The sequence below is a fragment of the Crocodylus siamensis genome, chromosome 2 (assembly GCF_052110815.1).
Source record: "Crocodylus siamensis isolate JL-2025a chromosome 2, ASM5211081v1, whole genome shotgun sequence".
Lineage (NCBI taxonomy): Eukaryota > Metazoa > Chordata > Crocodylia > Crocodylidae > Crocodylus > Crocodylus siamensis.
The window spans coordinates 263,745,558-263,770,382 of record NC_143396.1 but is presented as its reverse complement, the minus strand read 5'-3'; the positions used below and the strand labels follow the sequence as shown (position 1 = coordinate 263,770,382).

At 43.8% G+C, this 24,825-nt stretch overlaps 1 protein-coding gene across 1 annotated transcript in view; it reads left to right on the top strand.

Moving 5' to 3' along the window:
- EML5 (EMAP like 5) overlaps nucleotides 1-24,825 on the top strand; it is a 230,095-nt gene that overhangs the window by 156,168 nt on the left and 49,102 nt on the right. The window contains exon 27 of the mRNA XM_090033857.1: nucleotides 1,801-1,927. Coding sequence (XP_089889983.1) covers nucleotides 1,801-1,927 — 127 coding nt within the window. The remainder of the gene's footprint in view (nucleotides 1-1,800; nucleotides 1,928-24,825) is intronic.

Below are 24,825 nucleotides of genomic sequence, written 5' to 3'. Positions count from 1 at the left end.
CCACCAACCCCTACCCACTGTCCCAGCCCCATCAAAGGCTGCCCCACCTGGCCTCGGCTTCCTGGTGCTTTAAAAGAAAACCCCCCAAAAAAGCCCTGCACTCACCAGCTGCTGCTGATCCGGTGAGTGCGGGGCTTTATTTTTTTTTAATAGTCAGGAGGTTGCAGCCGGGTGGGGCAGCCATTGATGGGCCAGGAGAGCAGGCGGGGGATGGGGCCCATTTGATTTAGAGACTTGACCAATTTGGTGGCAGCCAAGTCTCCAAATCAGATTCAGCCTAATCAACTTGGGACAGTGATTCGAATCACTGAATTGAATCACTGTCCTCTGAATCAGCCAAATCCGAAGCAAATGCTAACTGCCTTGCATAGGCCTAATGTCTACACATGCTATTTATTTGAAGTAGGCTTACTGTGCAGTGAAAATACTGCATAGTAAGCGTACTGGGGAGCACATCTACACGTGCTCCTTCTTGGAAGCAGATTTACTCCCAATGGGCACATGCAGACAAGTGCACACATGGCTGTTACTGCACCTCAAAGCAGTTTGAGCTGCCACAAAAGGCATGCTGAGAACAAAAAAAATGTTCTCCATTGCGTATTTGCAGCATGGGCTCTAAATCTGATACCAGGAAATCCCAGTATCAAAAATAAACAAAACAAAAAAAAAAACTGGAAAAAAGTGGCACATGCCTTAGGCAACTGGACACTGAGGCCTCCAGAGAGATGCTCTGGCACCCAGGCAGAGTGTTTCTCTGGCTACCCTGTGCCCCACCATACTGTTATTTGAGCTGCTTCAAGTGCACATGCCTGCATGTGTGGACACACCCAATAGAAGTAGCCTGTAGAGAGCTGCTCCCACCCTGCTCTGCTGCCCTGCAGTAGCCAGGGGGAGCTCCAGGCTCCCCTGGGTACTAGCCCAGGGGCTGGCAGGGAGCCTTATCTTATATTCGAGTAAATATGGTTTATTGTTGTTGGGGGGGGTTGCAAGATCCACAATTTTTATAGCATGGCAAATAGAATGAATATATGACTCTGTGTTTTGTGATATGAAACCCACACACAAAGAAACAAATGTAATGCCTGCAGCTCCCTTGTAGTGCATAGTATGCTAGTAAATTAAGTGATCTGTTCCTCTAAGGGAAACAGCAATTTATTTCAGCATTCAAATACCAGAGGCATAATTTTTAAATTAACCTTTAATGGTTCATGTGACACATGCCAATCATTTATCTAATGTTCTGTGAGTTTTATCATTTTTAAAGTGTTTGAGCAGTTCTGACCTGAAAACTCAAGAGACTCAAGAGTGAAAATGTAAGAATACATATATATGATGTGACTTCATAATACTTGTACTTACAAATTTTAAAGACAGTGCAAATACCCTAAAGAGGCCATTTAGAAATAGAAATAAGCAAAATAAAACAAATTATTTAAACTGTATGTGCAATTAGCAGATAATTTCTGTTTTCGTATTCTGGACATAATTGGATGGAAATTACTACTTTTCTAAAACTGCTTTTCCCATTTTAAAGATATATTTGAGCTTTTCTACCACCCCAATGATGTTTTTAGAATAACTACTTTTTAAAGGATACTATTTTAGTGTCTTTTAAATACTTTTTTTTTAAGTGGCCACCCTAACTTATTTTTACGCTTGTATATTTAAAGGATGGTATTCAATGTTGTACTCTATTCTGCTGTCCAGTATGCTAGCAGGTGAGGCTCGACATAAATGCAGTTGGTTTCTATTTTTTTACTTCTTATTTCTTAATCCTGTTTTCTATATTGATTTTCTTAGGCTATGACAGCGATGTGACACGAGAAAATGAAATTAATTACACCATCAAAGCCTTATCAACAAACATCAGACCAATGTTTGGAATTAAGCCTCACCTGCAACAAAAGGAACCATCATTAGATGAAAGGTAATTTCTAAATTGGTACCATACTGATGTGCTGTATACATTAAGAGAAGTGAAACATCTTTTAAAAAATATTTGATAATCAGATGTAAATCGTTTAGGGTTTCATCACTTCTCTCCAATGTTCTATTCTGAAAACCTATAAAATACTTGATAAACAGAGCTGGTAGTAGCACCTATAGTGATTTAACATATTCTGCTATAAAAGACCTTTTTCAATTGCTTATAATTTTACCTCACTAACTATTGAGACTGAAATTGTCTGTCTCATGATGATTATTTTTTCACTTTGAAAGAATAAGGATAATAAAAATTGGTTTTAGCCCTTGTTAAAGTATTCTTAGAACCGTTATAATGGGAAGCTTTAGGTTTTTTGAAGAAATTTGACAAACCTTTAATCATCCCCATGAATTTTTCTCAAATTTGGCTAAGGTATACACCCCCAAAATTCCAGGTCTCCCTCTATCTATGTAGATTTGCACTTACATTCTCCAGAGATTTTATTGGGGATAAACTTGTTCCAACTCCACATAGCTCCTGCAGAGAATATGAAGATGATCTGTCTAGGGGCTGTTCTGATGCTGGTTAGTAGAAGTAAGAGCAGGGATACTGACTATCCAGTGCTTTCATTTTCAGTCCCACTCCCCAAATGATGCCCAAGTGTTTAAAAAAAAAAAAAAAGGATGAAACAGTAGCTTGAATGTAGGAGAGTGAAGAGCAGAGGGATGAGAGCTAGGAAGGGGGAGGGTGGTTAGGAGCTATGTAAAACAAGGGGAGGAGGTAGGGAAGATGTGAAAAGGAGCAGAAGGAAATAGGGAAAGGAGTGGGGCTTGATTTAGCATCCAAAACAACCAATATAGTTTCCTGTTGAATTTAGCAGGTATTGGACCAGTCTCGCTAAAACCTTAGAATCAAATTTCAAGTAAAAGCCAGTCGTTATGACCACTGAAGACACTTAGATTTTTTGTGTGTATTTTAGTTTTTTACCCTAAATTTCTGGTAGCCTATTTATTGTAATTCTTTTTTTTCCCATAAATGTTAACAAACCTGCTTTCATATATACTAATTTTTGTTTTTCTCCTTCATTTTCACTTTATTTTGCTTTCTATGAAGGCAGGGGGTAGTAAGGTAAGTTATCATAAAGAAACCTAGGATAATTATAATACTGCTCAGACAAGTAAAATTGTACATTGAAGCAGTGAGGTGAGGGGCATAGTGTAGCATGCCCTTTGTTAAAAGAACAGGTTGGTACAGGGCAGTGAAGAAATTAAGGAACAAATAAAGAGCCAGAATCTGGTCTGGGTATGGGCATGTCCAGATAAGCGTACATATGCAGTATGTGACACTGCACACACTGCACATGCAGGTATTCCCTATGCTACTAATTTGCAGCGTGGGGTCGGAGAGCAAGGTTGACCCTGGGATATCTCAGCATCAAAAATACTGTGCTAGAAAAAAGTGGGGTGGCATACATGCCTACTGCATGCGCTGCCCAAAACCAAAGCCTGGCTGGTCGGAGCCACACTCTGGCTGTCAGCAAGGTACCTTCTGCTGGATTGCTGCTGCTGGACTCCTGGGAGGTTCCCACAACCCCAGGTAAGGCTGCTGGAGCTAGCCCAGGTGCTGGTCTCAGCCTCTCCTATCCCACCTGGGGCAGCTTACCACGCGCCAGAGCACACATGCATATTGTGTCACTGCTGTTTATCCCCAGGGAAAAACATGTGCATGCTTGTCTGGATACACCCTAGATGGGCTGAGCATTTAGACACAAGAGCATGGGATGGGAAGATAAATCTTACTTATTTCCATCAAGGCTCTGGAGTGTCTGAAGACAAGTACAATCGTCTGGAGGAAGGAAAGAGAGAGCACAGTGGGCTTGTGACCTGACCAAACGTTAAATTGTCCTGGCAGAACAAGGGTTGCTGTTTAAACTGGAATTTTTGTCACAGATCTGTGATTTTTGTGGCAGATTGGCCATTTGTATCCAGGGACAAACTCCTTTAACATTTGGCATATTATCATTTGTTTTGGGTCATTTTCATATAGTCTGTAACAAACATAACATCTGGAGGGGGGTCTTAGCATACAACTTGTTGCTGAATATTTTTATGATTGGAAGGTAGAAAAGCCACTTTTATTAATTGAATTCCAGAACATGACAAGAAAACAGCAGACTATGCCAACTCATCTCTGTGTTAGATAGGATTATACTTTCTGGTTTATGGGTTTTTAATGAAGTATATTTGTTTAGGAAGTTGAAGAGGGATGCAGCTTTAGTGCTTATACACTCACATATCAATTGAGTATACAATATATGCTGAACCAGCAGTCAGTATGACATTCCTAGTATGAATACGTTGGTAAACCTGCACACTGACTTTTACAAAAAAGTTAAAATATTATCTGAAGAAAATATATTTTTGTTAGTATGCAGTGTTTGAATAAATATATTCATAGAACCACAGATTGGATTAACTTGCATGTTCAAGGTGTCCCTTATTTATATATATTATATTAAATTTCATATCATGTATGTATACTTGTGTATAAATATGACATTACATATTTAGAATTATTTTAACTTTAATGGATAGTACAACTAAGTTTATGTATGGGGGAGAGACACTATTAGTACTAGGTAATAGACTATATTAAGTGTTATATGATATTAGATTATATTGATTTCATGGTCTCAACTTCAGTGCTCAAGATGTTTGTGATGATAGTCACGCCTGAGTTGCCACTGGCCTTACACATCCGTTTTTCTAAACTATACTGTTCATATTTAGATAATTATTTTATTTCACACTTGACAAGCACTGATACTTTTTTAAGTAGTGCTGACAGTCATGGATAGGCAGTGTTCTCCTTAAAGGAAGAGTATTCTACAGGTATTTTTAAAGCCTGAAAGTTTGGAGACTTTTGCTCCCCTACGTGACACAGTATGGATGGGATGGGCCAGGGTTCTGGAGGAGGGTGAAAAAGTTGGAAAGAAACGGGATTTGGAGATGCATGGAAGAAATGCTGTGCCCATGCAACTCTCCAGAACTCGTGACACAACTGTCTGCAATTCATCCATATAATTTTCAATGCAGAAGAGCTATACAGGGAAACGGTTGTGCTATGGTCTTTTTCTCATGTCTCTACACCACATATGACCATTTTATTATGTATGCTTGTGCTTATTTATTGTATTTGCAAGATTTTTCATTGGACATGTGCTTTCGAGGAGTGGACATTGTAGCAGGTATTGCATAAGTCTGAGGCATTGTGCCACAGTTACAGGTGGTTGAACCAGTGGTATAGCCTCATTTCATTATTTCCTTGAAACGTCCAGCTCCGGTACCTAGGCAGTTGAGACATTTCTGCCTTTGCTATGTATGGTTTGTCAGCCCATGGTGGTAAGAAATGTATACTTTTTCACCATCAGGTATTTTCTTCAGCCTCTCATTGTACTTCTGTAGCCATATCTCCTTGGAATGTGGCATTAGAAGGTTGAATGCTGGTTAGAAAGCTCCTGCATTACTTCAGATATTTGTATGCTGAGGGATGGTCATACATTGGGTGTCTCACATATTCAGTTTGTTTCAATAGTTCTGTCCCCCTGGCTACTGCTCTTCTGATGTCAAGCAGAGTGAAGCCAACCAGCAGGTATACAGTGTTCTGGCTGGTAGGCTTCAGACATCCTGTGACGCATTGGCAACTATCATTTAGAATGGGGTCAAGGCACTTAGTATGTACAGATCTCTCCCGTACAGGGCATGAATAATCAGTAGAGGAGAAGCTGAGAGCCAGAGCAGTGGTTTGGATGGTTGAGGGGCTAGCTCACCATTTCAAGTTAACAAACTTATAAGGAATGCTGTTCCAAGTACTTGCCTTTGCTTTTGTCTTAATGATGTGTTCTTTGTATGAGAGGGTTTGATTAAGGGTGATTCCAAGGTAAACTGTATTCGGACAGTGAGATAGTAGGTTCCCAGACCATGTAATGCTGAGCTAGCAGTTGGCCTCATGGTTTTTCAGATGGAAGGCAAAATACTTGTGTTTTCACTGGGTTGGCACGTAATTGGCTTTCAATGTAGTATGAGGTTAAGCCAATTAGTGGCACATTTAGGGATTTTTTGACATAGCCCAAGTCAGTGTTTTGGGCTATAATGCACAGGTCGTTTGTATAGATAAAACATTTTGTTTCCAAATCAATTGGCTGGTCATTTGTATAGTTATTATATAACAGTGGTGCAAGCATTTTTGACAAACAAAAGTCTGTTTTCAAGCTGGGTTTATATTGGCTCTTAAGCTGTAGACTCAATCAGGGTCTGGTAGGCATTCTTCTGTGATGGCTAACATGAGCTTCTTGCCTGTTCATACTGTTGCCTGTAGTCTTCATATAGGCTAGTGGTTTGTCGAGTGAGGCTTGGGATGTAATTCTTGCAGCAATCTTGTGGGATTTTTTCCTCATGGATTTCTGTATTTTTTTATGAATTGGTCATAGTTCTCAGGCAGTCCTTTGGTTTTGACTGTGGCATTAAGGTATTCTGAAAAGGCTTTCCAGTTTTCCATTTTTAAGGTTGAAATGTTAGAAAAATGGCACTGTTATATGTGTTACTGCAGCTTTGATCTGAATTGGTTGATGTTGGGAATGTGGGTCTAATACCATTTTATTGCTTAACCTAGTGATGGTATTGCTGATGAATATAAGATCTGGGTTGTATTCTTGTTTCCAGCACTTGCTGGTGAATAATATAGATAGCTTTTGGTTATGAATCAAATTCAACTGGTATGCATCTGACTAAGCTTCCATTGCTTTGCCATTTTTATTGATCTCATTGTAGCCTGGGGTGGGCAGTTAGTTTGGGCGGAGGGCTGCTTACCAAGCTGTGACAAGCCAGCGAGGACCGCATGGGTAGCCCCGCCCCTTAACAGGTGTTCTGACCTTTGACAGGTGCCCTGCTCCCTGGTCACCGTCTTGGGACCAATGTCCCAGGGCCAGGGCCAGCACCAGTGGGGCCCAGAACAGGGCACAGGCTGACAGGGATCTGTGGAGCGGGGCTGGGCTGCACCAGTAGGGCTTGGGGGGAGCTGACCTGGCTCCATAGAGCCCCAGCCAGCTGGGACCCTGTACCGCTGCTGCCCTGCTCTGGGCCCTGCTGGCACTGGCACTGGCCCTCGGACATGGGAGCAGGCCCTGCGCCCGCACTTGCTCACTCCCAGTACAGCCCCGCGGTACAGGTGGGGGGCAGTGTGCAGGCCCGACACTGTGCTCACTGGCAAGGAAGGAGCTGGTGCTGAGCATGGGGGAAAAGCAGCCCTCTGCCCACTCTGTGGCCAGCACTCCCTGCTGCAGCCACGTGCAACCCACGTGGGGCTGTCCTGAGCAGGCACAGGCAGCCTCAATGGGCTGCGAGCAGTTGCACTATGGGGCCCCAGCCATGGGGCAGGGCAGTGTTTGCTGCTGCTGCTGCCCACCCAGAGCTTGGGTGCTGGACAGCAGCAGCAGACACTGCCCAGTGTGGCAAGTGGGGGGGTATAGCTCCTGCTGCTATGGCACAGCCCCAACGGGTGAGCATGGAGCCGGCACGGGGCCAGGTTACAAGCTGGTGCTGAGCATGGGGGAAAAGCGGCCCCTTCCCTGCCCTGTGGCTGGCACTGCACATTGCAGCCACTTGCAGCCCCATGGGGCTGCCTGTGCCAGCTCAGGACAGCTCCACGTGGGCTGTGAGCGGCTGCAGCAGGAAGAGCAGGCCATGGGGCGGGGGAGGGGCCGCTTTCCCTCACACTCAGCACCAGCTTCTTCCCTGTCCTTCACCACATCCCACGCCTTTACCTGAGTTTCCAGCATGGTGCAGCCACATGGTCCCAGGCAAGAAGTCCCTGCTGGGGCTTCCAGCTGGGGGGCGGGGAAGGGCCGGGCGGGCCCTGCTGTTGTAGGAGCTCTTCTGGGCTCATCTTTGACAGGAACCAAGGACAGATACATTTTAATTTTCTAAATTTTTTTAGGGGCCCCATGGGCCGGATAGAATGGCTGTATTTTGCCCACCCCTGTTGTAGCCCCATTGTGTTATAGTGAAACAGCTGCTCCGTATGATACATCCCTATAGGGGAATTAGGTCAAGAAAAACTGAAAGTACTGTTCCTTTGAGGTTTATAAATTCATACTATCAGTTATCACTGGTTCCCTGCTGTAGGGAATTAGGGAGATAGTTGTAGTATAACCGTTTTTTGTTTGTTTTTGTTCTGGGATTGGCAAAGAAAGCTTTGGATCTGAGGATCACAACATATGTAGCCTAAATTCTTTGGTACCATCTTTGCTATTTTGTGTAGCCTTTGGCTGATCTATGAATATCTTTGGTCACCACTCCTTTCTTCCTTCACTGTGTTTGGTCAAAGGCAAAGGGGGATCCAGTCTTGCTTTGTTTTTACTGTGAAATTTTCCTACTTGTGTCCTTAGTTTTAACTGAAAGCTGCCTATTTGTGCATTCTATATCCATCATCATAGGCATCTCTGGTTAAAGTAGTTTTGAAACATTCACAAATGGCAACAGCAACCTTTTTTAGTTTTGAATTTGAAATAATTTCCCTGTTATCTGAGCTAACGATCTTAGAAAAAAAAATAACATACAGTTAGCTAAAATTAGTTCTCATACCATCATCTTTTAAAGTCTGAAATTTTCAAAGGAACCTAATGGACAGATATCCAGGTTCTATTTAAAGTCAGTGGGAAACGTAATTAAAAATGGAGGCCTTTTTAAAAACTGCTAATCTAAAGACTTGTGAAAGTAAATATAAACATTAGAAAAACTGAAGCTTTACATTTCAAACCTGAATTTTGAAGCTTGCATAGGGTTGATTTAATTTAGGTCTGAATTTCTAGAAAATTTGGCGAGGGACTGGATACAGGGTTTTGGTTTATGCCCCACTTCTGCTAATGTCATTACAAACTCTAGTGAGCTAGACATGCCATGTGTATTGTTGGTGCCAGTATATTTACAATTTATCCATTATTTAGAAAGAAAAAATGGCATGAATGGTAAAACAGTTATCTTTCTTAATTTGATATTTCATGAAGGATTGGTAGACCATTTTTTAAGTTAAAACATCTTGACTTTTTATCTTTTTCATGTGTTACATTTTTATGAATGAGTAAACTGGGAGAAAACTTGGGTGTTTCTTTTACACTAACATAACTTTTAGAGAAGTAGCTGGTAGTAAAAACAGAAACTGGAAATTAAAGGAGAACTTCTCAGTTGATACAATGCCATGAGTAATATGCACTAATTATTCTGGGTCGGTACATTATTCAAAATTTATTTTCTTGAAGCTCAGGGCCAAGAATTGGGGAAAAAAAAAGAATAGTGCAGGGGATGGCAACATTATTGAGCAGAATGCCAATGACACCCACAACCACAACTTGTAAGGTATTGGTGTGCTAGGGGTGGATGGCAGGGGGGCACAGGGGGCCCAGTCCTTGTGGCAGTGCAGACCCTGCCCCTTTTCCACCATCCACCTTGAGGCTCATGAGCCAAGCAAAATACCTTTGCATACCACACTCTGGCACCCATGTCAGGGGTTGCCTACCTCTGGTGATTTTCGGTGCCTCCATTTTTGGGTACTCCTAGTGAAACTCCTTCAAAGACCCCTATGTTTAGAAAGACCTAAGTAACCATGTTGAACATGGGGCCTCTTTAAGGTGCCCCAGTTTGAGGACCCCAAATCATTAGTTGCTTTGAAAAGTGACCCATTAAGAATGACTTCCTCCAACAGTTTACATATAAAAACATTAAGCAACCATAATGATTCAGCATGGGATCTGTAAGTCTAGCTGCTTTTTACAGTAGCCTTGCTCCAGTCTTCTGTCCATTGCTCCAACTCATTGTACCAAACTTACTAAACATTATGAACCTTATTAAACATTATGAACCAGGGAGGACTATTCTGTAGTTGCTCGGGGCTGTAGGGGGGTAGTTAGGAAGGCCAAGGCAGAGATGGAACTGGGACTAGCTTCCCAGATTAAGGACAATAAGAAGTCCTTTTTTAAATACATAGGGGGTAAAAAGAAGGTCCGGGGTAATGTGGGGCCCTTGCAGGACGTCACACCAGATGGCAAAGCTAACATGTTTAATGATTTCTTTGCCTCCGTCTTCCTGAGTAGGGACCAGAACAACCACCTCCCTGCTGGGCCCCCCTCGGGCCCCGGGGGAGGCACACCTGGGCTACGGGTTAGCGAGGATTTAGTTAGGGAGCTTCTGGAGGGGTTGGACATATTTAAGTCAGCCGGTCCAGATGATCTCCACCCTAGAGTTCTAAAGGAACTGGCCGAGGTCATTGCCAGTCCCCTGGCACAACTTTACAAGCACTCGTAGTGCTCTGGTGAGGTACCGGAGGACTGGAAGAGGGCCAACGTGGTCCCCATCTTCAAAAAAGGCAGGAAGGAGGACCCAGGAAACTATAGGTTGGTTAGTCTTAGCTCGATCCTAGGCAAGCTGTTTGAGAAAATTATGCACAGTCCGGTGGGTGGAGAATTGGCTGGAGGGTCGCACCCAGAGAGTCGTGGTGGAGGGGTCGGTTTCGACCTGGAAGGGTGTGGGCAGTGGGGTCCCGCAGGGCTCGGTCTTTGGACCGATACTCTTTAATGTCTTCATCAGCGACTTGGATGAGGGAGTGAAATGTACTCTGTCCAAGTTTGCAGATGACACTAAGCTATGGGGCGAAGTGGACACGCCGGAGGGCAGGGAGCAGCTGCAAGCAGACCTGGACAGGTTAGACAAGTGGGCAGAAAACAACAGAATGCAGTTCAACAAGGAGAAATGCAAAGTGCTGCATCTAGGGAGGAAAAATGTCCAGCACACCTACAGCCTAGGAAATGACCTGCTGGGTGGCACGGAAGTGGAAAGGGATCTTGGAGTCCTAGTGGACTCCAAGATGAACATGAGTCGGCAGTGTGACGAAACCATCAGAAAAGCCAATGGCACTTTATCGTGCATCAGCAGATGCATGACAAATAGGTCCAAGGAGGTGATACTTCCCCTCTATCGGGCGCTGGTCAGACCGCAGCTGGAGTACTGCGTGCAATTCTGGGCGCCGCACTTCACGAAGGATGCGGATAACCTGGAGAGGGTCCAGAGAAGGGCCACTCGTATGGTTAAGGGCCTACAGGCCAAGCCCTACGAGGAGAGACTAGAGAAACTGGACCTTTTCAGCCTCCGCAAGAGAAGGTTGAGAGGCGACCTGGTGGCTGCCTATAAGTTCGTCGGGGGGCACAGAAGGGAATTGGTGAGTATTTATTCACCAAGGCCCCCCCGGGGGTTACAAGAAATAATGGCCACAAGCTAGAAGAGAGCAGATTTAGATTGGATATTAGGAGGAACTTCTTCACAGTTTGAGTGGCCAAGGTCTGGAACGGGCTCCCAAGGGAGGTGGTGCTCTCCCCTACCCTGGGGGTCTTCAAGCGAAGGTTAGATGTGTATCTAGCTGGGGTATTGTAGGCCCAGCACTCTTTCCTGCTTATGCAGGGGGTCGGACTCGATGATCTATTGAGGTCCCTTCCGACCCTAGCATCTATGAATCTATGCTGGCACACATCCAGGAGGGGCCAGCAGGGGACTGCATGCTTAGGGGCAACCAACACGGGTTCATCAGTGGCAGGTCCTGTCAGACCAACCTGGTGGCCTTTTACGATCAGATCACCAGATCATTAGATGCAGGGGTAGCAGTGGATATAGTCTTCCTGGACTTCCGGAAGGCTTTTGACACTGTCTCTCACCCTGTTCAAATTAAGAAACTGGGGGGCTGTGGTGTAGACACCCACACAGTCAAATGGGCCGCCAGCTGACTGGAGGGCCGCACCCAGAGGGTGGTAGTGGATGGGTCCTTCTCGACCTGGAAGGACGTGGGCAGTGGGGTTCCTCAGGGCTAGGTCCTTGGGCCTGCACTGTTCAACATCTTCATCAGTGATTTGGATGAGGGGGTAAAAAGCACTCTCTTCAAATTTGCTGATGACACTAAGATGTGGGGGGACGTGGGCACACCGGAAGGATGCAACAGGCTACAGTCAGACCTAGACAGGTTACAAGAGAATAGGATGGGTTTCAACACAGACAAGTGCAAGGTGATGCACCTCAGGAGGAACAACCGGCACCATACCTACAGGTTGGGGAACTCCTCTCTTGTCAGCACAGAGGCGGAAAAGGATCTTGGGGTCATCATTGACTCCAAGATGAACATGGGCCGGCAGTGTGGAGAGGCAGTTAGGAAGGCCAACAGCACCTTGTCATGCATCCACAGATGCATCTCGAGCAGGTCCAAAGAGGTGATCCTCCCTCTCTATGCGGCACTGGTCAGGCCGCAACTGGAGTATTGCGTCCAGTTCTGGGCGCTGCACTTCAAGAGAGATGTCGACAGCATGGAGAGGGTCCAGAGGAGGGCCACTCGTCTGATCGGGGACAACAGGGCAGGCCCTATGAGGAGAGGCTACGAGACTTGAACCTGTTCAGCCTCCAAAAGAGAAGGCTGAGGGGGGATCTTGTGGCCTGTTATAAACTAGTCAGGGGGGATCAGCAGGCATTGGGGGAGTCACTGTTCCCCGGAGCACCTCCAGGAGTGACCAGGAATAATGGTCACAAGCTGGCAGAGGGTAGATTTAGGTTAGATATCAGGAGGCGCTACTTCATGGTCAGGGTGGCTAGGGTCTGGAACCAACTTCCAAGAGAAGTGGTGCAGGCTCCTACCCTGGGGGTGTTTAAGAGGAGGTTAGATGCACATCTTGCTGGGGTCATTTGACCCCAGTATTCTTTCCTGCCATGGCAGGGGGTCGGACTAGATGATCTGCTCAGGTCCCTTCCAACCTAGAAACTATGAAACGTGTCAGACTGCATGATCATACCCTCATGGCACAGAAAAGTGCCACTGGAACTCTTGATTTTGAAGACAACTGGGGTCCTTTCCATTGATGACAATCTCCAGAAATCTATCTGGTTGTCCCTGTTTTGGAGGCCATGTAGTCTCCCTCTGTCTGTCAATCACTAACTGGGTATTTATACTATGGTGATGCAGGGCATAACTGAGTGCATTAGCCACATTTTACAGGTAGCAAACTGAGGCACCGTAGTATTAAGTGCTTTACTGAAAGGTAGTCAAGAGCTTCATGGCAGATCAAGGAGTCAAACCCACCTATCCTGAATCCTGGTCCAGTACCATCCTTCCTCACCTTATAACAGCTACATACAGATGCTTTCCTTTCTACTTCTGTGACCTTTAGATAACATTGCCAGATTAGACAAGACACCCCTGAGCTTCGTGGGAAACAGGTTACCATAAGAAACCATCTGACAAATCTATCCCTTTAACTTCACTCAAACCCAAAAGGTCGAATCTGCAGTCTCCTTCTTTGCCACATCTCATTGGTGGGCCTGTCCATCCTTCTCCAAGACCAGTTACATTCATAATAACATTTTGCAATCAGTTGAGGAGGAAATTGAGGATGATGGCACAAGTAGTTTCTTAACCCCAGAACGCTGTTGTGTGTTTTGTTTCTCCAGTTAACACAGTCATATCCATATCTGTGCCACCTTTCCATTACTTTCAACAATTTCAGGAGTTACTAATAGATGTTTGAGTCTTAACCTGGTGGTCACCACAGTTCAATAAATGACATTGTCTTTTTGATGTGATGTAATGGTGGGAGTCTACTACAGACCTCCCATTCAAAGTCCTGAGCTTGACCAGGAGTTCGCCCGGGAACTGACTGAGGCCACTTGCTCCAGGACCTTGGTTGTCATGGGTGACTTCAATTACCCAGACATCTTCTGGGAAAATCACTCAGCAAAATCCGAGCGGTCGCAAAGCTTTCTCTCATGTGTGGATGACCTCTACCTGACTCAAGAAGTCTATGGGCCAACGAGAGGCAAAGCGCTGCTCGACCTGGTACTGGCTACGGGGGACAACCTAATCGGTGACCTAGTGATCGATGGGAAGCTGGGTGAGAGCGACCACGAGCTGATCACCTTCACCATCCACCGTAAAGCTGGCAAGTCAGTCAGCAACACAGAAGTCCTTGACTTCAGAAGAGCTGACTTTGACAAGCTCAAGAGGCTTGTCGGTCAGGCCCTTAGGGACCATGACCCCAGGGAGATGGGAGTTCAAGAAGAGAGCTTGCTTCTCAAGGAAGCAATCCTCAATGCACAAGCTAAATCTATTCCAACACGAAGGAAAGGCAGCAAGAAGGCACAGCAGCCCTCCTGGCTCTCCAGGGACCTAGCGGACCTCCTGAGGCTAAAAAGAAAGGCCTACAAAGGATGGAGGATGGGATTCACCTCCCTGCAGGGAGCAAACCAGGAAAGCCAAGGCTGCAACTGAACTCCAACTAGCTTCAAGCATCAAGGACAACAAAAAGTCCTTTTTCAGATATGTGGGGAGCCGGAGGAAAAGCAAGGGCAGTGTTGCACCCCTGCTAAACCAGATGGAGCAACTGACAACTGATGCCCAGGAAAAAGCCAACCTATTAAATAGGTACTTTGCGTCAGTCTTTCATTAGTCTACCCTCCATAAATGCTGACCTCGTGAAGGAACACCTTGAGAAGCTGGATACCTTCAAGTCAGCCGGCCCTGACAATCTGCACCCCAGGGTACTCAAGGAGCTGGCGAGCGTCATAGCCCAGCCCCTGGCACGGATCTTTGAAAACTCCTGGCGCTCTGGTGTAGTGCCTGAAGACTGGAAGAAGGCCAATGTGGTGCCGATCTTCAAAAAAGGGAGGAGAGTGGATCTGGCTAACTACAGGCCCATTAGCCTGACTTCTATCCTGGGGAAGATCCTAGAAAAGTTTATTAAGGAGGCCATCCTTGAGGGACTGGCCCAGGCTAACATTCTAAGGGATAACCAGCACGGGTTTGTTGCGGGTAGGTCTTGTTTGACCAATCTCATTTCCTTCTATGACCAGGTGACCTATCACCTGGACAAGGGAGAAGAGGTTGATATCATATATCTTGACTTCAAAAAAGCTTTTGATCTGGTATCCCATGATCACCTCTTGGCCAAACTGGCCAGTTGTGGCCTTGGCTCCACCACGATCTGCTGGCTGGGAAATTGGCTCTGTGGTCAGACCCAGAGGGTTGTGATTGATGGCAGTCACTCATTGTGGTGCCCTGTGACCAGTGGGGTCCCTCAAGGCTCTGTCCTGGGACCCATACTGTTCAACATCTTCATTAACGATGTGGACATTGGAGTCAGGAGTGGACTGGCCAAGTTCGCTGATGACACCAAACTTTGGGGCAAAGCATCCACGCCAGAAGATAGGCGGGTGATCCAGGCTGACCTGGACAAGCTCAGCAAATGGGCAGACGAGAACCTCATGGTGTTTAACACCGAAAAATGCAAGGTTCTCCACCTTGGGAGGAAAAACCTGCAGCACCCTTATAGGCTCGGCAGTGCTACGTTGGTTAGCACTACAGAAGAAAGAGACTTGGGGGTCATCATTGACCACAAGATGAACATGAGCCTGCAATGCGATGCTGCGGCTAGTAAAGTGACCAAAACGCTGGCTTGCATCCATAGATGCTTCTCGAGCAAATCCCAGGACGTCATTCTCCCCTTGTACTCAGCCTTAGTGAGGCCGCAGCTGGAGTATTGCGTCCAGTTTTGGGCTCCACAATTCAAAAAGGATGTGGAGAAGCTTGAGAGAGTCCAGAGGAGAGCCACGCGCATGATCAGAGGTCAGGAAAACAGATCTTACGATGACAGGCTGAGAGCCATGGGACTCTTTAGCCTGGAAAAGCGCAGGCTCAGGGGTGATCTGATGGCCACCTACAAGTTTATCAGGGGTGACCACCAGGATCTGGCGGAACATCTGTTCACCAGAGCGCCCCATGGGATGACGAGGTCGAACGGTCACAAACTCCTGCAAGACCGTTTCAGGCCGGACATAAGGAAGAATTTCTTTACTGTCCGAGCCCCCAAGGTCTGGAACAGTCTGCCAGCGGAGGTGGTTCAAGCACCTACATTGAACACCTTCAAGAGTAAATTGGATGCTTATCTTGCTGGGATCCTATGACCCCGGCTGACTTCCTGCCCTTTGGGCAGGGGGCTGGACTCAATGATCTCCCGAGGTCCCTTCCAGCCCTAATGTCTATGAAATCTATGAAATCTCTACATGCAAAGTTTCTTGGCCAGATTATCATATTTATTTTCATATGCATTTTTTTGGTCTCTGTGTACATGGAGAGTAGAGGGTTGGATATTGTATCCCAATGATGCAATACAGAAGTCTTAATCTCTATCTGCAGAGATTAGGATTATGCCCTAAAGTATGAGATTTTATTTCTATTTCAGTGGTTTTTGGCATTAACCATTATAGCTCTGAAAATTCTTGTTATACATATAAAGACTCAAAATGAGTTCAGAATATGTATGATGATTTTTCCCTTTAAACTGGTCTCCAGACTGTCATACCAAAACAATCCATCCGTGCTTTTGTCATGGAAACAAACACTCAACTGTCCCCCTCTGTCTCTCTGGTAAGTCCATGGCTATGCTAATGGCATTCCTTAGGCATTGGTGAGCACATGTATAACCAGTGCTAGATGATCAGTTCATTTGCGTTTGCAATCCTTAGAGCAGCAGTTTCTATTTGTGGTCCATGGACCCCTGGAGTTCTGCAGACTATATCCAAGAGGTTTGTGAAAGATGAGTGGCTTTGGTAGCGACCAATCTCTGGGGCGGCGGCATGTGCTACCCAATGTCCCCCTATGTATTGCCTATGCTTACAATTCAAAGGGGTCCACATCTCCATTCAACATTTTCCAACGTGTCTGCAAATGAAAAAATGTTGAAAACCACTGCCTTGGAGGAGTCCCTTGAAGGGCCAGGCATTGTGCTCCAGTCCTAAAGTTTGGTGATTAAACTAAAGAATGTCTGTCCTAACACACAGTTTTCCTTCTTCATCATAGTTATTTGGACTGTTTGAGCCAAGGTTTTCCTTGCATCAGAAAGACTTGCTAATATTTGCCAAATCCTACTTATTCTAAAGAGAAAGATGCCAGGTATAAAGGCTGCTTTCATTTATGTGAGCATTAGTGCCTGATTTGAAAATGTAACAGCCATATTTTTGATTTAGCTGAAAGATAGATAAAGTAACTGCACCTTTAACTATTCTCGTGAAAGTTCATATCCTTTTATTACTAAACATTACAAACAATATTTTGAAGGGGTCTTATTTCAGTTGAACATCTGTTTTAGCAGTAGCTTTTCCAAAGGACTGGCATCTAAGTTGGTGAACTCATTTCTCAGAAATGAAATTTCATTGAAATACGAATCTAGTTATGTTCTGCACAAGTATTGTACAACTTTGGACCATCTTAGATGACTCCAAGCTCCTTTTTGCTTTTGCTGTTTCAAAGCCAACTTGTTCAAAGCCAATCTATTACACTAATAGATTCTGCTTAGTTAATAGGAAAATCTAGTTGATCACATTCATTTTATTTGTCAAGAGTAATGAATTTTGGGAGCTTTAGTGGGTAATGATGTGATTTGCAACAAGGGCAAATCTTGAATCTTTGATTCCCTCCATATGTAGATTTGGAGTACCTCAGTTTTTAGCCTGGGCACTGAAAGATGAGTGTAGCTCAACAGGAATTCACAGCATTGATGGACTTTTGATGTCCAAACAGAACTCTACTGGAAAATTCTTTTGATTTATCTAGTCACATCCTGTATGAAACAATATTCTCACATATCTGGGTTATTTATCTTTAGTAGTTTCTTCAGGATGGTTTGGTCAGGATTTATTAAGAAAGGCATCAGTAACAGGGAGCTGGGGACTCCCTGTTGTTTAAGAATGGCCAACAGCTGCAGGGAGCTTGAGATGCAGTAAATTGCTTACCAGCAGCCAGGAGAGGCTGGTCAGTAGGGGAGTGATAAGCTGCAGACACCCAGTACAGAACAAGAGGTTCAGTAGTAAGGTGATAGGGCAGGGTACTTCTTGCAGTGCTAGTAGCACAGCAGTAGTACTATAGCAGTTCAGCCTATAGAAGAGGGAAACTGCTATCACAATTTGGCCAGTTTCCAGCTGCAGCAGCTCGCCTTCCCCTCCCTGCTACCAGAAAGATAGGTAAGTTGGGTGTGTGCATGACACAGGGGTTTAATTGGCCCTAAATTTAAATGGTGTTTTTAAAAACCCACCACTTCAATTTAGGGACCCCTTTTTATCTACACACACCCTTAATGTTTTTTTTCAGTTTCTGTTGACTTAAAAATTCCTTTGAAAAACCAAGTAGACCATTGTTGATAACCGTGACCTGGGCTTGGCCGTTTCAGTTTTCTAATTATAACATTGACTAAAAATTCTGCTGAATATTATTTTGAAATTGAAACAGGAGAGAATGTTGAAATTTTACTGGGATGAGGAAACAATGCAAAGATGAATTTATATGTTGCTCAGAGAACCAGACCCCTGCTGTCCTTGGTAGAGGAGTAGGTAGGAAAGATAAAATGGAAATTACTTCAACATGCTGTTTTATTTGAAACATTATCAGCAAGTTGAGAACCCTCTTTTCTTTTCTTTTATAAATATTTTTCTCCTCTTTTAGAATAATTATAAATTATTTGGCTTCACCTGAAGGGATTTGTAACTTGAAAAGACATCTTACTCTCTCTCAAACTGTTCCTAGCAACATGTTTGGACATACTTAAAACAAAAGAAGTCAAAGCATGGAAATTATAGTTGACAATCAGAGTAGAAAAACATGTATTCATAGTGGAATTATTAAAAATGCACCCTGATTAGTAGTAATAGTGGCTGTCTGCTTATTAGAGTTCTGGAAATGCATTGTATATGGTAATTGAGAAAAACAAGGCAAAGAATTATACAAATCTTATATAATGAAACAGATCCCTACAGTTTATCAGGATGATGGGGATAATGGTACAATTATGTATTCGTAACTGTCCAGCATCCCTACATTCCAGTTAATGGACAGTTTCCTTTCAATACAATTGAATCTGTTTTTGTGGCTTAATTTATACAAGTTGTATGTCTGTCTTTATTAGTGACTCGAATCTCCCTGTATTGGCCTATTCAGAGAAGTTATGGATGACGCACTGATTTTTTTTTTTTTAACAATTCAGATGGTGGTATATTTGTCAACTCTGTTAAATGATTATCACATTTCATACTTTGTTTCTTTACTTCTTTGTTCTCTCTTTGTCTCTCTCCACTGTTAATTATATAGGGAATTATTCAGATGGATGGAATAATTTCCTCCCTCCATCACACTTTCAAGTCAATGGGAAGGAATGTTGTGCAAATATGGCCCATGATGTTGCATAATGACATTATTTAAAAAAAATAATCTTGCTATAAAAATTAAAAAGCTGATATTCTTTCCTTAAAAATGATTTCACTCAGAACTAATATTCAGCCAAACTTGTGTATGTAATCCTTCTTTTTCTCTTATTTGCTGCTGAAAAGAGGTTCCAGGTAATACTTTTATTTTGCTAAGCTTTCTTTTTCATATTTTGCCTTCATCCGTCATTCTGATTAGAAAGCCATCTTTCATTTTGATGTCCTTTGGGATTCTGTACTTTACTTAACAGTACTTAAAATGCTGCCACCAATAAAAATGGACATGCACTCAATACCCTTGCATACATTTTTAAATATTTAATTAAATTTTAATTAAATATTTTAAGTGTTTAGTTAATTAGTGTGAAATAATTTGAGGTTATGGGAATGCAGTTAAGTCCAGTTCTGAGCAGAAAGCTATCCATATTATAAAAAACTCACTAAAACTGGCACTGTTTAGCATTCTTTTTGGCAATTGCAGCTAAAAAGTAGAAACTCAAACAGCCACAATGACTGAATTTTCCATGAGCGGCTAACCAGTGAGTTCTGACCAGAGTCAAGAAAGACTGACAAAGCAGCATGCAGGAAGGTTGCATTAACACTCCCTGAGCACCATTTCTGTGAATAAATAAAATGTTTCAGTCTCCCATGCTAACAATTTAGCACCCACCAGGACCACTACATTCAGTTTCTAAAGGTTGTTAATATAGATTTTTAAAGTGCTAAATTATTTACCATTGTTACACTTACGCACACACAACTGACACTCATATATAATATGAGTGCCCATTTTGACTACTTATTTTCAGAAGGCAAGGTAGTAGGATCCATTAACTTTTAATGGGACTCAGGCATTTAAATTACATAGATGATTTTAAGTCTCACCAAAAACAAATGTAACAAAATTGTCTTTCAGTCTTCAGTCTCTTCATCCATTCACAATTTGGAATTTATTAGCACATTTTTTCTCTGGGTGAGATTTAGCCATCTTCTGAGAGCTAGCACAGAGTATAAAATAAGTCCCATTTAAGCACTCCAAAACAGGTAGAAGGTAAAGCCATAAGGTGACACTCAGTACAGGGGTTAATTTATTTGTCAGAAAAGTTTCTGGAAAACATATTCAACATGTCTAAACCTTAATACAGAACTAAAGATGTCATTCTTGATACTTCAGTCTATCTTCATTATTTTATTCAACACTAAAAGATTGCAGCAGCTTATACTAGTAAATAAAAGGTATGAAGGGAAATGTGCAATATCAGAAAAGACTATACTTTAATCTACTAATAGATTAGAGTTTGGAACTTAAAAATTAAACCTAGGAAGAGAGAAATTTCAGCACTGTGTGGGACTGTAGGGAAGCAGTGTCAATAGTGTTGAAACCACATCTATCAGTGTGCAGATTTTTTTTTAAAGTATGAGTAACATAAAATATATTTATTTTATTTCTATAGTCTTCCAACAAAGAATGCTAAAATAAAGACATTCAAAATGTGTTTTCATGCATAAAATAAATTATTCTTAAGGGTCTGTTTTCCCTTTGATTCATGGCTTACATTTCTTTTGTATGTATTCAAGGATAAAACTAACCTCCCAATAAAGCTTTCCATGCCTATTGTACATAATTTTTGCATGTACTGTTTTTGGGTATGTAGTCATATTGCACAGGCAAATGCATGGCCACTGTATGTTGCATGTGCAAATAGTCACCTGATGTTATACCAAATAGGGAATCGAACACCATTTTTAGATTCTGTACTTTTAGGGTAGTATTTTGAAAAAGTTCTCTTTTGTCCTTCAATAAGTCCTGCTCGTGAATGCCAAGATTGTTTCTCTGAAGCATACATGAACAAACAATATATATATATATATGCCTTTATTTTCATCTTGCATTCATATTTGCATTACTGTGAGTAAATATACAGAGTGTAGTCTTTTATAAGTTGCTGTGCAATTTCACTGGGTAGCCTGAAAGAAAAAATGAGGCACATAGTAATCAAGTTTAACATTCTTTTTGATCAAAAGTGGATTATGTTTTTATCCATTATGTTGTTGGATAGCAGGGGGCAAATTAAAATAAAACAAGTCAAAGGTTTGGTTAAGGAGAGATCTATCCTATGCAACAACTGGATTTTTTCCTCAAAATTGAATATAATTTAAAATTGTGGGGCATCTTTCTATGCTCCCATCCTATAACAGGGGATTAAAGAACAGACAATGTTAATAAGCATGACAGGCACTAGAAGCAAAGAACCAAGACCTTCATTGACCTTATCCCTGACAACATAATTTGGGGTAAGACCATTCTAACCCTTACACCAGTATTGTTTTGTTTTGTTGGTTGTCTCCTGAGAAATATAGATGCTTCCAGAGGTATAATAATTAAGATTTCTGCTCTGGGCGCAGCCCCCAGTGGCCTTTTCTCACCACTGCTGCTACGGGAGGTGATCCCAAATTCTCCTGCCACTGAAACATCATAACACTGATTTTGGTGGCACCTCTCCTCTCTGATCGTCTCCCCAGTTCTGACTCCGATTGCTGGCACCACTTCCCACCTGGCACCTGGGACTCATGGTTGCCCACCACTAATTACACAACTGGATGCTTCATCTCTGTTGTCCTACTTTTTCCATTCTTATTACTCTTTTTCTCACTTGTTATGTCTTACAGGAATGCACATAAAAATAAAAATACTAAAGACATCTAGGCATCTCTATTGTAAATGTCTTTTTTGGAGGGACTCCAAAAAAGGAGTAAGCTCCCTTGATCTGGGGGAGGAGGGCACCCATTCCCCAAACATGTCAGACTGCCTTGCTGGTATCTGTACTCTGCAATGGCATGCAGCTGTGCTCCAAAGTTCAAAAGCAGGTTTTCTTTCTCTGTAGAGTTCTGGGTCTAGTGGACCTGTAATCACTGAGCCACTCCCAGTCTTACTCTGGCAGGTATTTCTTCTGCCTCTCCATTGTTGAGACCCATACTGATCTCCTTCCCACATGTATATTATCTTTGTCTTTTTGCTCCTGCAGGAATTTCTGCTGCTCCAGGTGCAACCTCCTTATGTCTTCTGGGTACATCCAGAATAGTGTGGACACTTGTTTCCCCAGGGACAAGTAGCAGTGGCACCCCTATTGCTGCTGCTCCTTGTCCGTGGGGAATGCCTGTGCCATGCATCCTCTGGTTTGTGGCAGGTTACCCTGGGTGGGGTAGGGGTGGCTAGGGCCAGCAACTGTGCTGGCCCCAGCAGCCTTACCTGGGGTCTTGGGGGCCTTGGGGAGCTACAGCCATAAGGTCAGCTGCAACGGTCTCTAAAAAGTTAATGTGATGCTGAAGGGAAGATGAGAACCATGCTGAAGGGAAGATGAGAACCATAAGAAGAGCAACAGATAAAGAGGAAAGACTCCCAGACTGACCCCCAGGGTCCCCTACCAGCTGGGGCTGCTCGAACTCGGCTCAGTGTGCTCTGGTCTTGGGCACACATTCAAACAGCATGCCCAGGAGCAATAAATGCTGGAGTTTATTGCTGTGCATTAATTGCATATGTAGATTTTTAATACTTTGGGACAAATCTCAATTTATCTATTTTTAGTAATTTCTGTTCTTAACTGCATTGTCTTCAATATGAGTGGTTGCAGGAGAGGAATGAGGGGGTGTAATCAATATCCCCTTTGGTTGTGTGGTTCATGTCCACTGAGCAATCTGAGCTCCCAGGTGGTCAGCGTGGGGTCCTGCTGGAGCTCCACCCATGCAGGGAGCTCCCTGATCTTGCTAGCTGGTGAATGTGGGCCCCAGATCCCAGGGGTGAGTGCCTCCACTGTTTGACTACTCCTGCCCCCACCTGCTTCCCTGTGCCAAATCTGGCCCAGAAGCAGTAACTCCAGCAGGATTTTGCAGTTAGCAATTAGCAATTAGTGAGCTCAGAGAGCTCAGTGTGTCTGCAGCAACCACATCACTGAATCCGTTTGGGTCCACCCCGGTCTTAAATAGCCATCTCTGGAAAGTTTGTATGTCCTATTAAAGGCTTCAGACATCACTGACTATCCTGTTGTTGACCTTGCCAGTCAGAAGCATCATCTATCTTTCACTATGAGGATGATGTCTGCCAGGTGTGGGGGAGGGGGGATTACTGGTGAGGTTTAAGGTGGCAAGCTATGCTCTGTAAGTTTTTCCACAGATATGACAAGCAGTGCTTTGGGTGGGCACAACTGTTTGCTAAGATGTGAGCTTTCCTTCCTCCTCTGCTATTTCTTGGCTTCCTGAGCAAGATGGTTCTCTTCTAAGTGGACTGTAGCTTGATGTATGGTGTAGTGCCATTGAGACCTGTTACCAGCCTGCACTTCCCAATTTGTAGGGTTGATGCCACCCTTCTTAAGGTGTGCTTTCTAGGAGTCCTTGTAGTGCTTCCTCTGTCCTCCATGGGTCCTCTTACCATGACTAAGTTGGGAGAAGGGAACTTACTTCAGGCGACAAATGTAGAAGCATCCTTGGACTGCTAGCATGCTTTGCAGCCTATATATAATTCTGAATCTTCTTTTCTTTATTCTTGTGGTGGTTCACTCTTTTTTGGTCTGTAGGAATATTGCGTCAATTTTTCTCTCTTCCACCTATCCTCTACCTCTCTGTTGCCATTGACATGAATCTTACATCACGATGGTATATCTGAGGAATTTATCAAGCTAAGATTCTGGTCCCTGGAGTGACTTCGTCCAACTGATTAAAAAAAAATTTTTTTTTCTCCTTAAAAGACATAAACCTGGAGGTTTATGTCACCACTCATTTGTGTTGCTGAAATAAATTACAAGCTGTCTTAAGAATAGAAAACCTCATTATCCTAGTCCTTGAGGTCCCCTCACTGGTCAGACTTTGAGGTGCCTCAGCCAGGATTGGCTTAACTTGATGATGTCTTCCAATAGCCTGTAATTCTCCTCCAACTAAAGTAGTATTTCTCTGTCTTTTTGCTCTATGAATTGGATGACTGGTGCAGAGTGGCTCCACTCTGTGGGCCACTCTGGCTCCACTCTGTGGGCCTAATCCAGCACACATGGGACTGGGGCCCAATCCGGCATGTGGTTGATCAGGTCCCAGTCCTTCACTCTATATGATGGCTGCAGTCCCGTGCACAATTGGGCCCGCTACCTTAGCAGCAGCCCCACACATACAGATTTGGGCCCTGTCAGGGTCCACCCCCATGGACTCTGGAGTGGGTCAAGCCACCTACAGTTGCATTCTTGGGCCGCATCACCTTGACCCCATCCCCACATGCTCTGGATTGGGCCAGCTGCCCAGTGCACACAGAATTGCTGCCCACCCACATGCTTGGTGCATGCGTCACTTTCACTTCATGTGTGCCTGATAGGGCCCCACTGCCTACTCCTGCGTGTACAGATGGGATCTCATGCACAGGGCCACAGGGCTTGGAAATTTGGAGGTGGAGGAGCAGTGGCAGGATTAATTACCACTGTTCTCTGCTACCAAATTTCACACAGACCAGATCCTGCCTGTGGGCTGGGCATTGAGCACTTCTGGACTAAAGAACAAAGGGCAGATTGCTTCTATAGCTCTTACATGTTTTTGAAA